This window comes from Sorghum bicolor, chromosome 10 (genome assembly GCF_000003195.3).
Source record: "Sorghum bicolor cultivar BTx623 chromosome 10, Sorghum_bicolor_NCBIv3, whole genome shotgun sequence".
Classification (NCBI taxonomy): domain Eukaryota; kingdom Viridiplantae; phylum Streptophyta; class Magnoliopsida; order Poales; family Poaceae; genus Sorghum; species Sorghum bicolor.
The window spans coordinates 60,289,623-60,305,395 of NC_012879.2; the positions used below are offsets into that span (position 1 = coordinate 60,289,623).

General features: G+C 43.6%; 2 protein-coding genes across 3 annotated transcripts; one reads left to right on the forward strand and one right to left on the reverse strand.

Annotated features, from left to right (window-relative positions):
• Positions 208-3,472, forward strand: LOC8069201 (NEP1-interacting protein-like 1). Its single transcript, XM_002437557.2, has 5 exons — positions 208-755; positions 1,511-1,689; positions 2,363-2,446; positions 2,587-2,757; positions 2,902-3,472. The coding sequence occupies exons 1-5, from the start codon at positions 572-574 to the stop codon at positions 3,022-3,024; spliced, it is 741 nt and encodes a 246-aa protein (XP_002437602.1). The 5' UTR covers positions 208-571; the 3' UTR covers positions 3,025-3,472.
• LOC8065001 (probable protein phosphatase 2C 60) lies at positions 4,862-9,717 on the reverse strand. 2 transcript variants are annotated; one of them, XM_002438990.2, is made up of 5 exons: positions 9,279-9,717; positions 7,996-8,419; positions 7,495-7,862; positions 6,348-6,584; positions 4,862-5,597 (listed from the first exon to the last, which is right to left on the reverse strand). In XM_002438990.2, exons 2-5 carry the CDS (start codon positions 8,309-8,311, stop codon positions 5,349-5,351), a joined length of 1,170 nt encoding a protein of 389 aa, XP_002439035.1. In that variant the 5' UTR covers positions 8,312-8,419; positions 9,279-9,717; the 3' UTR covers positions 4,862-5,348. The 2 variants fall into 2 exon arrangements, with proteins under 2 accessions (XP_002439035.1, XP_021305247.1); XM_021449572.1 differs by lacking the exon at positions 9,279-9,717 and adding an exon at positions 9,158-9,264.

Here is a 15,773-nt window from a genome sequence, read left to right on the forward strand (position 1 = left end):
AGTACGGAAGCGTAGGCGACTGTGCTGGCCGTGGCCGGCCGGGGCATGCACTGCACCCATGCACGTGGCGCCAAAGCGGCCAAAAATATCTACACGGGCACGGCCTGCATGCAGCTTCGGCCTCGCTCGCAGGCTCACTACAGCTGCTGTGATGCCGTGCCCGTGCAGTAGCTCCGGTCCGGTCTCGTCGCGGCATAAATGCAGAGGCGACGGGTTGGTTGGCGCCATAAATTCCTCGCCACCACCGCTCGACCTACCATACCCGTCCGTCCTAGCTCATCCGAGCCTGCCCTCCGATCCCCTCCATCACAGCAGCTGCTGCGTCTGCGTGCGCCGTCGCCACCAGACCTCAATCCCCTCGCTCGTCGTCCTCGTCCAACGACTTCCCCTCGATCAGTTCCCATTCCCACCGCACCCTCGCTCGTCGTGTCTAGCTAGCGGAGATTGCTACGACCAGATCGGAGAGCTTAGCTCAGCCCAACCCCAGGAGTCACTCGGAGGAAGAAGCGAAGCGAAGCGAATCGAAGCGGCAGGCGGTGTGTGGTGGTTGCTGCCGGCGCGTTCCTGGGCCATGGATCCGTCGGGCGGCGCGTTCCTGCCGCAGCTGCAAGCTGGGAGCTCCTCCTTCCCGCGGTCCTCCAGCAACACGTCGCTCGCCAGGACCGGTAGCGCCGGCCGCGGGAGGGGCGGCACCAGGGGCAGGAAGATGATGCGCAGGGTCTGCCGCGGCGTCATCACCTTCATCTTCGCCATCGGTACGGACTAGACTACGGACGGAGCCCCTCCCTGCACGCGCTTTCGCCTTTCCTGCTCCTCCTTCAACTCTTGTCCTTCCTTGCTTCTCCTCCTCTGATCCGTAACTCCCCGCTCGTAAATTTTGCATTTGCGGTGGTGTAGCCGATTTGGGCGCGTGCGAATTCCATCTTTTTTACGTTTCTGCAGGAGGTTTCCCTTTTCTTTCTTATTTTCGTTTCTGTCCGAGACTCCGATCCCCATCTGCCAGCCTGATTCAGTGCACACAAATTGGGGCTTTTGAGTTAGTCCGGCCGTGATTACGGGCCTCTGAAGTTTCACTTCATTCTGCCTGTTGTTCTTTCTCGCCCCAATAATTTCATTCATGGTTTAACTCTGTTTCAGCTTTCAAGTGTTTGTAAATCACTGGATTAATTGGTCTGCGATTGCTCAGACAACCTCATCTATCTATGCAATTGCTCAAACAACACACTCATCTATGCAACTATTGCTCAAACAAGAAATACAGAATCAGCCTTGTCTGACTGAAAACATATTTCTTCAGCTATCTATGTTCTTCAGCTACTACCACATTTTTGGTCTAGCTGCACCATAAGTTTTGATGGCTTCGATTTTAGTGCAATTTGGCAAACGATTTCCCCCTCTCTCTCTCTCGTATCACAACTTCACTTTTGCTTAATTTGTTCTGAAGCAAATCTTACTATCTCTGCATGTTTGATGCTGCAAACTGATAATCTGAAAAACGCACTGCATGCAGCTGGGCTGTTCCTGGGAGCGGTGACCGGCGGTCTGATCGGGCTGGCGACGGAGAGCGGGCTGTTCCGCGGCACCGGGATCGGCGCCATCACCGGCGCGCTCGTCTCCATCGAGGTCGTCGACTCCTCCATCCGGCTCTGGCAGTCGCGGCGCTCCGGGATCTGGAGCATCCTCTACGTGGTAAGCATGAGCACTCACCAGTCACCATACTGCAGATCAGGATCAGCACTGGTGATCACAGATTCAGCAGTAGCTGGGAGTAGGACAACAAACCTGACTTGCTTTCTTGCGTGGACTTGCTTCGCTTCTGTCTGCAATCTGCATGTCGGCTAGCTTCTGTTGCTGATCAGTCAGTTAGTTAGTAGTAGTTTATATGCATGGATCATTAGATATTTTATTAAGGCTGTGTGTTTCTTTCACACAGTGCTTATAATGACGTATTCAATCAAACCTGCAACTCAGCCAAGAGGCATCAATTAGTTTTTCCTCCTCAACAAAGAGCAATTCCTGCCTGCAAATTCCTTGTAGAAATTTTGTGCTGACTGTGAGCATTTCCTACCTTACCAGATACTCCTACTGCCTACCTACCAGTATAGTAAATAGCCGGATAGGATAGTTGCAAGGCGTCTATCTCTGAATTATCATCTCTTGTAGCATATACGAAGTATATACACATGATCCATACGCTTTGCTCATCTTTTGCTCATGAAAGAGTCATGACGCGTGGCGTGTTACGAGACTGACACGCTGGCGTCTCTCATGTCTCAATTTGAACATGCTCTGAGACTGAGATGGTGGCGGCGTCTCTGAAAGTCTGAACTGATGAATATCAATCTGTTGTGCAATGCTGCAGCTGAACGTGATCTACAGCCTCCTGACCGGCAGGCTGGTGCGCGAGAAGGTCGACCCGGCGGTGCAGAGGGTGGTCCGGAGCCAGGTCGGTGGTTGATCCATCCATGTCCGTCGATCATTCATGCATGCATCTTGTGCTTCTCTGAACCTGCAGTTCAGCGCTCGGGTTCGTTCGTTCCATTATTCCACGCCTGACGAGCTAGGTTGCCTCGCCATTATTTGCAGATGAACGCGGTGGACTCGTCGCCGTTCAGGGAGTCGCCGGACCTGTTCGAGGTGGAGGCCACCAACGGCATGCCGCGGGCGTCCATCGACAAGCTCCCCGAGTCGTGGATCACCGAGGAGTACAGGCGCGACGCCGTCGGCGACCTCTCCGGATGCTCCGTCTGCCTCCAGGTAGGGTCGTCCGGATCCATCTTTGACGACGTACGGCCATTTATTTCTTCTGTCTTTCTTCAGACAGAAGAAATCGATCGCTGCTGAGTTTTCTCTGAAAATTAAAATCTGGATGGATGGTGTTCGTTCGTGAATGGTTCGCAGGATTTCCAGGTCGGGGAGAAGGTGCGGAGCCTGCCGGACTGCTGGCACGTGTTCCACGTGCCGTGCATCGACGGCTGGCTCATCAAGCACGGCTCCTGCCCGCTCTGCAGGAGGAAGCTCTAGACCAGTACGCCATGGATGATGCATACTCGTCGCTGCGATCGAGTTGATGCTGTGCCCCCACCGCCGCCGCCACCGCCACAGCTGCTGCTAGGATCGGAGGAGGTTGGAGCTGGAGGAGGAAGAAGAGACTGACATCTATAGAACCCTTAATTTATAGAGAGCTTTTGGTTTTTGCTTTGCTGCTGCTGCTGCTTGTACGTGTCCTACTACGTACGTACCTTTTGCATCTTTTTTGATCCCCGCCATGATCGACCTCCTTCGTCCATGCATCGATCTCCTCTCGGTTCGGTTCGGTTCAGTTCCTTCTATCTTGATGAAGATCGATCTCATGTAATATATACCCTGGACCGGCTTGTGCTTCGATCCATTCCATGCATCTCCGGACTGTGATCTTGGTGTAATATATATAAAACTACTAGTATGTATATCATCGCACTTTGGACATGCATGCTGATTGCCGTTGCTGTATGTTCCAGTTTCTTCAGAGACGAACTCACTCCAAGGATTAATTAAATTCTTGAAAACTAAACATAGCCACGATAAATCGGTCAGATTTGCTCAGCCTGCTGAGCTACCGATAACTGCAAGTGACCGACGCCACGGTGGGCCGGTTCCTCGTCGTCGTGTGTTCGTATCACTGGCGATCGTATGTGCGCCGACAGAGGCCGCCGGCCGGGCGGAGATTGGGTTGGATTGGTTAGGTTAGGTGAGCTGATTCACGGCGTCGAATAGTCACCGTGTCCGGCTGCGACTGCGCATGTGTGTCTGCGTCGGCGTGGCTCCGGCCGGCGACGTCGAGAGCCATGGCAATAAATACGGATCTCAATCATCTGACACAGTACACACAACAATGCAAGATGGATCGATCGGCCAACGTCAGTACCTGCACCAGTCGTTGCCATGTGCCACGCCATGCATGCATTGCAAGTTTTGCAACAAGAGCGCGCCCGAGAGAGACACGGAGGCCATGGAATTGAAAGGTGCTGGGACGAACATGGGCGTCGTCGTGGCTTTCATGGTGGGTGAGAAGATCAATGCGTTCCGCACAACAACACAACCGACGAGACCCCGTTTCAGTTTTCAATAAATTTGGTATCCTTATCCTGATATCAACGAGCTGTTATTACCTTCAGATTTACTTCCTCCATTCCAAAATTATAAGATACATAGCAAAATTAATATATCTAAAAATACGAATACGTTTTGTAAGTACTATATATATCCATGTTAACGAGCAATAACCTAAATACTGCCCTCAGTTCCCAGTAAAAAAAAAAACTAATTTTAGGCCTACTCATAGTCAAATAAGGTTTTTTTTTTTGCGAACCAAATAAGTTTAAATTTAAATGAGTTTATAGAAAATATTTATAACTCTAATAGTTGTATTATAAAAATATATTCTATGGCGATCCATCTAAAAAGGAATACAAAGAATGCAATTCTAGGCCTGGTCAAAGTCAAATTATTTTAAATTTCACTAAGTTTATAAAAAAACATTGTCAACAATAATGACTCCAAATAGATATATACTATATAAAAAAAAAGGTATATTTCGACGATACATCCTAAGATCACCCCCCCCGCCCCCACCACCCCAATGATACCATTCTAGGCCATGTCAAAGTCTTAAATTTGATTAAGCTTATAGAAAATATTATCAACATGAATGACTCCAAACAGGTATGCTATAAAAATATACTTCATGACAAATCTAATAATACTCGTTTAGTATGATAAATATTAGACTGTTTTTATAGAATTTAGTTAAATTTCAAATCATTTGATATAACACTACTAGAATTGCATGCTTTATGAGGAGGAACAGTCAAATCAGTAATACTGGGAACAACTGATAATAGTGAGACCAAATCACTGATTTCACTTTACCAGCGGTCAATTAACAACAGTAGATGCAGTAGCAGTAAAAAACAGTACACATACAAAACATACCATACACCTTACAGCATCAGTTAAATAAGTTACTCCTCCTTTTGGCTTATTATTATTTCATATATATATATATGCACTAGGGTTAATTCCAGCACTGGAAGACATATTACTTGTTTTTCAGGTGGAAAGGATTTGAGCTTTCCACAGAGCATCATCAGAAGAACAGCGACGAGCTATCAACTTGAGTCCACACCTTGACACCATTTAGGGCATTCAAAGACACTGGGGAGGAGCTTCCGCGCCTCTCCTTTACACCATTGAGGGGGGATGGATGATCTTGGCCGGTACAAGTACATATATAACACAGTCGACACGAGGAAAGAAAACCTCCTCCAGTCAGGGCTGTAGCCTCCTCTCCACCAGGCACTTTACAGTCACGTAGGTGCAAGCGTGTTGCTGCGCAGGCCAGCGCTGGCGCCACCACCTCGCAGGGAAAGAGTGGGACCTCGGTGCGTGCTCGCCCTACTTACGAGGCTGGAGTCAAGGAACACTACTATGACTGTTATGTCGTCGTGGAAGTGACGGCGAACACCGCGATCGATCTTCTTGAGGTCCGAGTATCTCATCTCTCTTTTCTTGGCTGCCTCTTGCAGTGCGGCTCTTATCAGCCTCCTAGCACAGCCCTGCAAGACCAAACAGAGATGTGAAGCATTAGACGCTGCAGTTAGCAGCCACCTACCTCCAAACATCGAAACTTCTGTTTGGCTAAGAGCAGCAGTACATGTACTGAAGTTTTCTTACTACCTCCAGTCAAGTATAGTTGTTGTTTTGGACATAAATGTATATTTAACTAAATGCAGTTCAAAATAGCTGTCCAAAACGTCATTTGATTTCAACCAGAGGGACTACAAAAGAAATTAGTGAAAAAATAGAACTTTTTGTGTGTTAAAGTGTTCAGTTAGGAGTTGAGAAAACCTCATTGTTTGGAGAGATTTCTAACATCTAAGCATATAATCATGCTCCTTTGGCCAAACCAGGTAATTGCTAGGCTCTTGGGAGCTATAGATCCAACTCTATGTCAATGCGACAATCACAATTCTACAGCAGTGGTTCTGTTCTCTACCTTGCCTGAACTGCATTATTATTTGCCAAACAATTGACCCTTCTATTTTGTTTAAACATATTTCGAAATAAACATGACTGTGCACATGCATAGTGCCCAAGGGTCATTATATTTTTGTTACTATGAAATCAATGATATTTGCAAAAGATATTCGCCTTTTGTAAAGGATGCAACTTTTTTGTAGAAACAGTCAGCTATACAGTAGGAAAATTCATCATATTATCTTAATCACATAGTCCATTCCCCATAAACAGAAGCTTGTAGCGAGTATCCAAAGTAATATGAAATACAGCAGGGGAAAACAACTTACACTGCGGGGGCTACTGTGAACAATATCAACAGCCTCTTGGTTGGTTAAGTGCTCCCAAAGTCCATCAGATGCAAATATGAGAAACTGGTCGTGTGGTTGTAGTGGTTGCACACATATTGATGGTTCTGAACTTAGTATTGGCTTGTTAAAAGGTTCACGGAGGCGGAATTTTGCATATAGGGGTTCCCTGTTGAACTCTTGCTTTTTGAGATAAGCATCACCAATTGATCTACAAACCTGCAACGTACGATAGAGAAAACTCAATAATTGATATACATGTGAAAACTTAGAAGTATTGCCAAATTTGCTAGTTGTCACTCATAGAATAAAAAAATCACAAACTTAACATCTTAGCATAGCAAGCCAGTTGTATGTTAGATACACGGGGATCAGATTCAAATCCTTCAGAATGCAGATTAACAGGCAATTAAGCCATTACCAGATTGGGTATAATAACTACCTATACAAACAAGCCTGAAGTTGAAGGGTAAGGGGGGCTCGCGTATTTTCAGTAATAGAAAGTTAAGCTGATTAACGAATAAGCATAAATGAATATGATATTCACCAATAACACTTTAGCTGTAATATAACTAATGAGAAAGAGCTTAATGCCATTATATGCTTCAGGCACTACCAATTGATGCGGAAAAAAATAAAACCCCCCACACAACCAATTCTAAAGCTCCCTGCATAAGAGAAATACGAATGGTGCCACAATCAATCATAACACAATGCGAGTAAGAATATTTCTGTTGTACTTCAAACAGCACCTACGAACCACTTTTTTTTCATCCAAAGACCTACATGACTGGTGTCATTTAGTAACAGCATTAACGGATAGTTCAAGACGACCAAATATCAGGTTTGGCACAGCTCCAGACCCAAGATGGCGAGATTCATGCAGGATTTGGAATTTGTAGAACAAAATGAACTGGTTTAAACATGTGTTCAATCTAAAATAATAACAAATTTGCTCAACTAAATACCCTCAACATGTCCACAGCTCCAGTTCCAAGACTTTCTGGAGCTAGCGATGACTAGTTCCAAAAAAATCTTGGAGCTGGGGCTGTACCAAACAAAGCTATGAGATGATAATTCTAACAAAATCTGAACCCAACAAATTGGTTCTCGGATACAGAATACACACCTGAATCAATCCTTTTACACGCCAAACATTGTGCTTGAGAACAACAATGTGCCTATCTTCTGGGTGCATTGACTGCAGTTCTTTTCTGACTGACTCAATACTTACATTATGCTCTGCTGACAGTTGGACAGCCAAAACTTCTCCAGTGGCCTTAACATGTCTTCCTAAAACGGCACGGGAATCCCCAACATTGGCAACATAAAGCACGCCGCCACAAATTACACCGACCAGGCAGCATGAGCCGACAGCTGCTATCTGAGGCTTTATAGGCCATTGTTTGGTAACAACAGAGAAGAATCCATCTTCTGTAGCTTCATACGCCTTCTTCAGTACATCAGCAGACATTGCATTCTGCTCAGATGCAAATCCTGAATACAAGCCATGAAAGAATGGATTGATCACTGGATGGCTCCTTTATGTGCAAACTGAAAGCCAAATGCAGATATAGTACTAAGAAATGGGAATAATGCTACTGTGCAGTATTAAAGATTAGCAAGTTACTTTTCAGATTCTGGAAGAGATGCTCATTGATATAGCAGGCCGTCTCTGGACCACCATGTCCATCGTAAACGCCAACGAAAGTGCCATATGGTCCAGAATCTAGAAAACTCAGTGGGCCCGACTCGATCTGACACTGGTCCTCAAGTAAGTTATTGGCCTGAACAACAGCCATGGAGAACTCCCCATTGACATGCTGCCCGGCGTCCTTGTACCATAGAAGTCCATCCTGCCTACCGGTAACATCTGAGCCTGTTCGGGCATGCCGGTTCGATGGTCGCCAGCACGCCCGCAACAAGTTCATCAATGTCACTAGCATCCCTCATCAGTCATCTCTTGCACACACGCCTTCGAGCCCGCTTCATCTGTAGTCCAAGAAAACCGCAGTTGGATTTGTCAGCACGCCAGTAGTTTTCTTCCCAGTGTCCTGCAACAAAAACAACTAGAAATGAGCCAAACACAGCTATGGCTTATTAACGTTGTTGAGAACTGAGAAGTCCATTGACTTTCAACCTGAAAGCACGATTCAATGATAAGTGGATAACGTTATTTCTTTTATTTCATGACAGTTAGCAAATAACACTACAGGTATTATATCAATGTTGCCATAACTGTTCCCTAAACCCCTTAGACCCCAGGAATCCCCTTCTTAATAGCAGTAGAGTAGAAGTGCAAATAATCATGACATGTCCTTCCAACAATTGTTCAAAGCTAGCACTGGACTTAAAAATACTGAGAATCCAATGACAAATGCAGAATTCTAAGCAGAAGAAACTATATCTAGTATAGGCATGTAAATGACAACCAAAGCCAATCCCCCCAGGAACTATAATTACGTAAAGCCTCCTCCCCTCGCCAGGTAAATTGCTAAGTTCTCTCTGGGTTCCTTATCCTTATTCCTCCGCGACGCGGATGAACTGCATCACGAAAGAGGAAACGAAAGATAAAATTGGACACCGCAATTCACACATTAATTTCGCCGAAAAGCCTCCGCCCTTCCTCCTCTCTCCTCTGAAACGCTCACGCGCTTCCCGAACATGACAGGCACCCACCCCGTTAATTGGAGAAACAAGACATGATTTTTCTTAGCCCACGAACAAAAAAACCACAAAATTGGAACGATACCACGGCACGCAAGCAAGCACCGAAAGCTAATAGGACAAACCCGCTGATTCGGATCAAGAGGGAGGGTGCCTGTCAACGATCCTGGCGGCTGGGGCACGCGGCTCCAACCTCCAAGACGGGAGGCAGGCAGGCAGCGGGAGGGAGGAGGGGAAAAATCGCACCTTTGCGTGGGCGGGACGCCCAATTGGCGGGCTCGGATTGGGATTAAGCGAGTAGGGGCGAGGGGCCTCGATCAGGTCGCTCGATTTGGGCGTCGCCACGCTGCTGCTCCTCGTCTCCTCTCTGTCTCCCTCTCCTTCTGGGTCTGGACGAAGGGGGAGAGAGAAAATAGCAGAGGAAAAGGGGAAAAGGAGCCGGAGCAGCCACGAAACGGGTCGGGTGGCGCGCTCTCGCCCGACCCTATAACCCGACCCACACGAGGCGACGCGGTGAAGGGGGAGCACGGGATGGGAAACTTGAGTGGGTGCGCGAGCGCGACCGGCCGGAGTCGGGGACGACGGGCGGCGAGGGTTAGCTGAAGCGGCGGCGGCGGCGGCGGCGAGGGGATCACGACCGACGGACGGCGGTGGGGATCCGCGGCCGCGAGTGGCGCGAAGCCAAGGCGTGTGTTCTGTGGGTAGACAAGTAAAATAAAAAAGCAGAGGAATTTGAGAGCAACATCCCTGGGGAAAATTCTAATTTCATATCAGTCCCTGTCAAAACCTCCCTGCTGAAAAATATCTTGCCTGAGCAAATTCACTGCCGTTTCGTTCGTCTGTTCCTTCATCAGAATGTAAAATTCGTCAGAATCGATGCTTAATTCGCCTCGCGAAACCGCCGGAAGATTCTTTCCTACTCTCGGTTTTATCTCTGATGACAAAAAAAAAGAGCAAGAAATTGTTATGTGAATGGATGATCATCTGATCTGTCAATGCGTTCACATGCGGATGCAGTTAGTTGGTCACACTTGGGTGATGGCTGATGGCTCTGCTTGCCCTAGCAGCGGCAACAGCTTCACCTACCTGTCCACCAAGGTCGTCATCGGCATCCGCTGCCGGCTCCGTCGAAAAGCCACGAGCTTGGCAAAGATCACGGTCACGTTTTTGACCAAATTTGATGGCTGCAACCTGATCAGGCCACAGACTCGGAACCATATCTGACTGAATATTCATTTTGTGCGGTTCCTAACTGGACAGAACTCTGAATCTTTGCTTCTGAACTCAGAAAATTCAGCTGGTATGAGAAGACGACGGCCTGTATGCCAACAGTGTGGTACCGCTAGTCTTCATCTCTTTTATTTACCCCTCCGTTGCAAACCGTAAGTCATTTTAAATTTGTCCTAAGTCAAATTTGCCTAATTTTGATCAAATTTGCAAAATAATATTAACACCTTATACAAATATGAAATAAACATAGAGGTTAAAATATATTTTATGGTGTATCTAGTGAATCTATTTTGATAATGTACAAGTTTCCATATTTTCCTAGAAATTTGATGGAAGCTCTGTTTGATTTAAATAGAGCTAAAAACAACCAATAATTTAGGACGGATGGAGTACTTATCTCTATCAAAGACAACATAAGCATGCCAAGCTGTCAACGTCCATCTTTTTGCGCTGCTATTGATGAAGCGTAGATAACAACATGATAAAAAATGTGGTGCAGTAGCTGAAGAGCCTGCACCAGCAAACACCCAACACGGCCGGCACCTATGTATCCACTGTACACATAGTGCACCTGTCCTTGCTTCACTGCATGGCTTTCATTCAGGCGTTCACACTGACCATGACTAGATCATGTCAAGGCAGATGATCAGCATTGACCAATTTATTAGAGTGAGAGGGCGTTAGTACGTTCAATAATAGCCTAGTATAGTTATATAGTACATGTCTGATTGATTAGAGATAGAGCAAGGTGGGTGGTAAAACAAGCCAATTCTGTTCTGAAAAAAATGAGATTGAGCCAGCAGACTTCGGAGCTAAGATAGGATGATTGATCCTATTGTTGAAATATGAGTGAACTCTCACATGTTCATAAACTTTACAGTTAAATTGGTTGGTGTATGGAGCTCAATATCTAACTTGTCACTCCAATTATAATGAAACACAACCCTCGCGCTTGATGCTTGAGCCGTCATGCTTTGTATTTGTTCTTTACCCTTTTAATGAAACACGTGTCAATGGACATGTGCACGGAAATAAAACACTAAGCACAACTTTACCTAGTCCGATAATCTAGTTATACTACGAGCAAGCATAACTTTAAGGGCAATTTGTGCTATGCATGCTTAACTAGAATTGCATGCCACATCTTTCATGGCATATTACCATCCAACGAAATGAGTTGATTTAGGCCTTGTTTACTTCCACCTAAAAACCCAAAAATTTTCAAGATTTCCCGTCACATCAAATCTTTAGACGCATGCATGTAGTATTAAATATAGACGAAAATAAAAACTAATTCACAATTTGGTCGAAATTTATGAGACGAATCTTTTTGAGCCTAGTTAATCTATGGTTGAACAATAATTACCACAAACAAACGAAAAGTGCTACAGTGTCGCGAAATTTTTCGCTTCCGGAACTAAACAAGGCCTTATTGGTCCACACATGGTTATTCAATTCATGAATATTCTTTTCACACCGGCTCCCTCCATCTCTGAAGAGATTCAATTTTACATCAAATAATCTAAAGTTTGATTAAATTTATATAAGAATGTACTATTATATTTAGAGTTAAATTCACAGGTGGTCCTTAAAACTTGTACAATAGTGTCATTTGGATCCACACTATTTTTTGAGATATCACACTTTTTTTAGATCAAAGGCCTCCGCTGATCCACACTGGGAATACCAGTTTACATGAGCAGCACCAAAATAAAAAGGAACGGTCACCACGATGTATCCCAACATCATTATTTTTTTAATAATTTAGGCTCCTCTGTACCTTCGCATTGAGTTCTGTTAAAGATTCTAGTTTTGTTGTTCGTTACTTTATTTATGTTTTCTCCAAACTGATTTTCTTATCATATTAGAAAAGTAATAAATGAAGACACTTTTTATATCAAAGTTATAGCTCTCAATATGGTCCACAACTTTATAGTTTTCAATTTTTACATTTAAAATCATTAAGATACTCGAGAAAATAATATAAAATTTCAGTAGTATATTAATCATGCACCGGAGTTTATCGTCATAAAAATTAAATGAAGATAATTTTTATATCAAAGTTCTAGCTATAGATGAGATCTACAAGTTTTTTCTTTTGAAATTTTTCTTTTGAGATCATTAAGATGCTTTGAATTTTGTATTATTTTCTTGAGCATCTTAACAAACTCAAAGAAAAAACTTAAATTCTGTCTTATTTTATTAAGCATCTTAAAGGTCTCAAAAGAAAAACTTCAAAATAAAAAGCTTGTAGATATCATTGATAGTTACAATTTTGATATAAATTATCTTCATTTGACACCTACCAAGAAAATATAAAAATAAAAACAATACTTTAAACATACTCCCTTTGTCCTATAAAAAATATTATTAACTTAGATCTATTATATATATATATAATAACGTTAATATTTATAATACATAATTAATATCAATAAATCATGGAATAATTTTATAATAAATTCACATATCAATAGCGTCATTCTGTTTTGGTTTGAGGGAGTATTATATAAAAATAACAATATATTACTAAAATTTTCGTTTAGAACTTTTTTTGGAGACATTACCGTACTTTTGCAGAAATAAGAACTAATAAGGATTTTAAAATATATTAAATTATTAAATAAAAGCAAAAGGTGTGGGAAATGAAGAGGCCGACCCGGTTCCAGTTCGATTTCGGTCCCGATTCCGATTTCGCGTGGGCCTCCGGGTTATACGCCAACGGTGGTGGGCAGTGGGCTGTTTCGTTTCGTTTCGTTTCGTTTCGTTGCTGTTGCTGGTTTTCCCTTCTAGTTTTGTTTACCCCTTTCTGTGTGATATTTTTTTTTTCGCCGATCCTTAGGCTCATTATGTTTAGCTTGCTGTGAGCTCTCTAGTGATATACTCCTAGTCTATAGAGATTGTGTTTTCCCTCTTCATTGCCTGCTACACTGGATCCCAATAAATGATACAGTGCGGCTGGTCCTGTGACCTGTCGACGTGGCTGAAGAAGTGGAGACTTGTTTTGTTGGTTCTCACTGTCTATGTGGTGATTCGGTGTTGTTCAATATGTTCCAAATTCAGTTGGATATTATAACAGCCGACTTCTGACGGAGCGAAGCGGAGAGCCGTCGTCGGAGGCTTGGGCCATAGCAAAGTGGTACACGGCGTTGTAACCCAAACTCTTAATAATAGTTAGGAGTGTTTGCTGGCTGGCGCCTGTGGTTTTTCCCTTTGCATTGGAGGAGGTTTTCACGTTAAATCTTATGTCTCCGCTGTGATTGATCTTGTGTTCTTTGTCATTTATCCGCCGTCATACAATAGGTGCCACACAACACGGTAATAATTTTGTAATGGATGACATGTACAAGGATCCTAACCATTGCAGTCCAATCAAACGGTTCAAATTATCACTCTCTGGGCCAAAGTAAGTGTCATGAATCTGGACAAATTGTTACGTACATCCGTAGCCATTTTGGAACAGGGGTTTTACTCATTAGTTTAGAGAAATGTTGTCACCGTTGCTGAGAAATGGTCCAGGTCTACTGTGTTTGTGTCGTGGGTTATGTTTGACGAAGTCAGTAGAGGTTTTTTTTCTTGAAACTTCAGGCCAACTTTATTGATTCATATAAGTGGCTACATCATTTGCAAGCAAATGTAGTATAGATGAAGGAGCTGCAGTTTCCGTCGACGGTGCATCCAAGATATGAGGGATAAAGCTATGTGATGCAGCGATGAAAGCGCCCCCACTGACAAGGGAGGTGAACATCACATCTGAATCACTTCTAGTCTAGACTAGGTACCGGACGTTAGAGGCTAGGTCAAGTTGCGATCAAACTTGACAGGTCAAGTCTGTGATTTTGCCAAGGTCCAAAACTTCTCTCCATCGTCTGTTTCTTTTTCCAGCCCACGGCCCAAAACCCCACTTGTCTATTTCCCGCGTTATTTCTATCTCGTTGACCATGAAAAAAGGGTGAGAAAGCAAGAAAGGTTAGGTTTAAGCATGTAGTTTCGGATAAGAAGAAACTTACAAACTCACGTATCATAAATCCAGGTTCATAGAAAGTCAAAAACAGGTTCATAGTCAAACTTTAACTTGATCATTAATAACCAAGGTTTTATGTTTATTGACACTTTTTTTACTCATTGTAAAATTATTTGTATTAATGAACAAAGTTAGGGAAGGGGTTCTCCAGCTACTCCCATAGACCTGCAACAGGAAGATTATAACATCCGTACATGCGCCATTGTCGTGGTTGGTACAGGGACAACTGACGCACCGTTGACCATTTCATAGAGTACCAAAAGTCCACTGCGTTAACATGAGCAAGCACGAATTAAAACTGAACCTGCGGTTCAACAAACCTTAGCCTTCAAAGCTTTAAACAAATATATAGCAATATAAAATTAGTTTTAGATAGATAGATGAATATATTGTTTCTACTATATTGCTAGCTCTCATCATCAGTTGGGCTTCAAACAGAATAATTTGACACAATTTATTAATTTATTTCATTATTTATTTTGCATGGATCGTAATCTAAGGGCAAATGGTTGGTTTTGACAACCTTTAGATTTGATTGATTTAAGATTTTCACTTGCTAGTATATTTCCGCTGGCCAAAGAAGTACGTCACATCCTGCCCGTTTTTTTTTTCAAATCAAGTAAAACACTTTTTTCAACAAGATGATCGTGATGTGCCAAACTTTTCTCGGTTCAATTTCCTGCGTACTTTTAACCTTTTTCCTTTCGCCTATGGCGTGATGTAGGATGGAGACATATTTTAGCGACCTCTCAGGTCGTTCTCGTATAGAAAGGAACGTGTGCACAGTGTCTCGTCTCCTACCGCCTACCGTTGTACAGTAGTATGTATACGACCGATCGTGTAACCGATCGACTCTTTCTCTCCGGGACACGGTAAACACACGGCATCCTATAATAACAAACACGTACACACGTTACAGATATAAATATATCTACAAATATATTTTATAATGTCCACCCATCTTTTATTCAAAATGTCATGCTTTAATTTCTTGTAGAAAATATTACTATACTGGCTGCAGAGAGGACCGGCTAGGCAGCTCGCTTAGCACATAGCAGTAGGCATAGGAAAATGTATGCCTGGGATCTTTGTCAAGTCCAGACACCTTTTTCAGTATATACAAATCAAACACGCTCTATCTAGAGCGTGGACGAAGGAGGCAAGTGCGAAGCACCCGGCTTCGCTTCACTATCCTCTTCTAGTGCTAGAGAGCGCTTATATATAATTGCCTCTAAATTAGATCCCATTTAGCACGACTTCTCGGCTTTAGGAGCCATTTTTTTTTGTCAAATGAGGTAAAATAAAATGGCTTCACCTAAAAACATATTCTCACAGAGCTTTGAGGTACAAAGGAATTAAAAATAGTGGCTTCTTCCGACTTTACCTCAGCCTACGTGACATTCTGTGAGAACACATTTTAAGGAAGGAGCTATTTTGCTAAACGATTTAACAAAACGGCTCTAGCTCTACCGATAGAGCTGTTTACG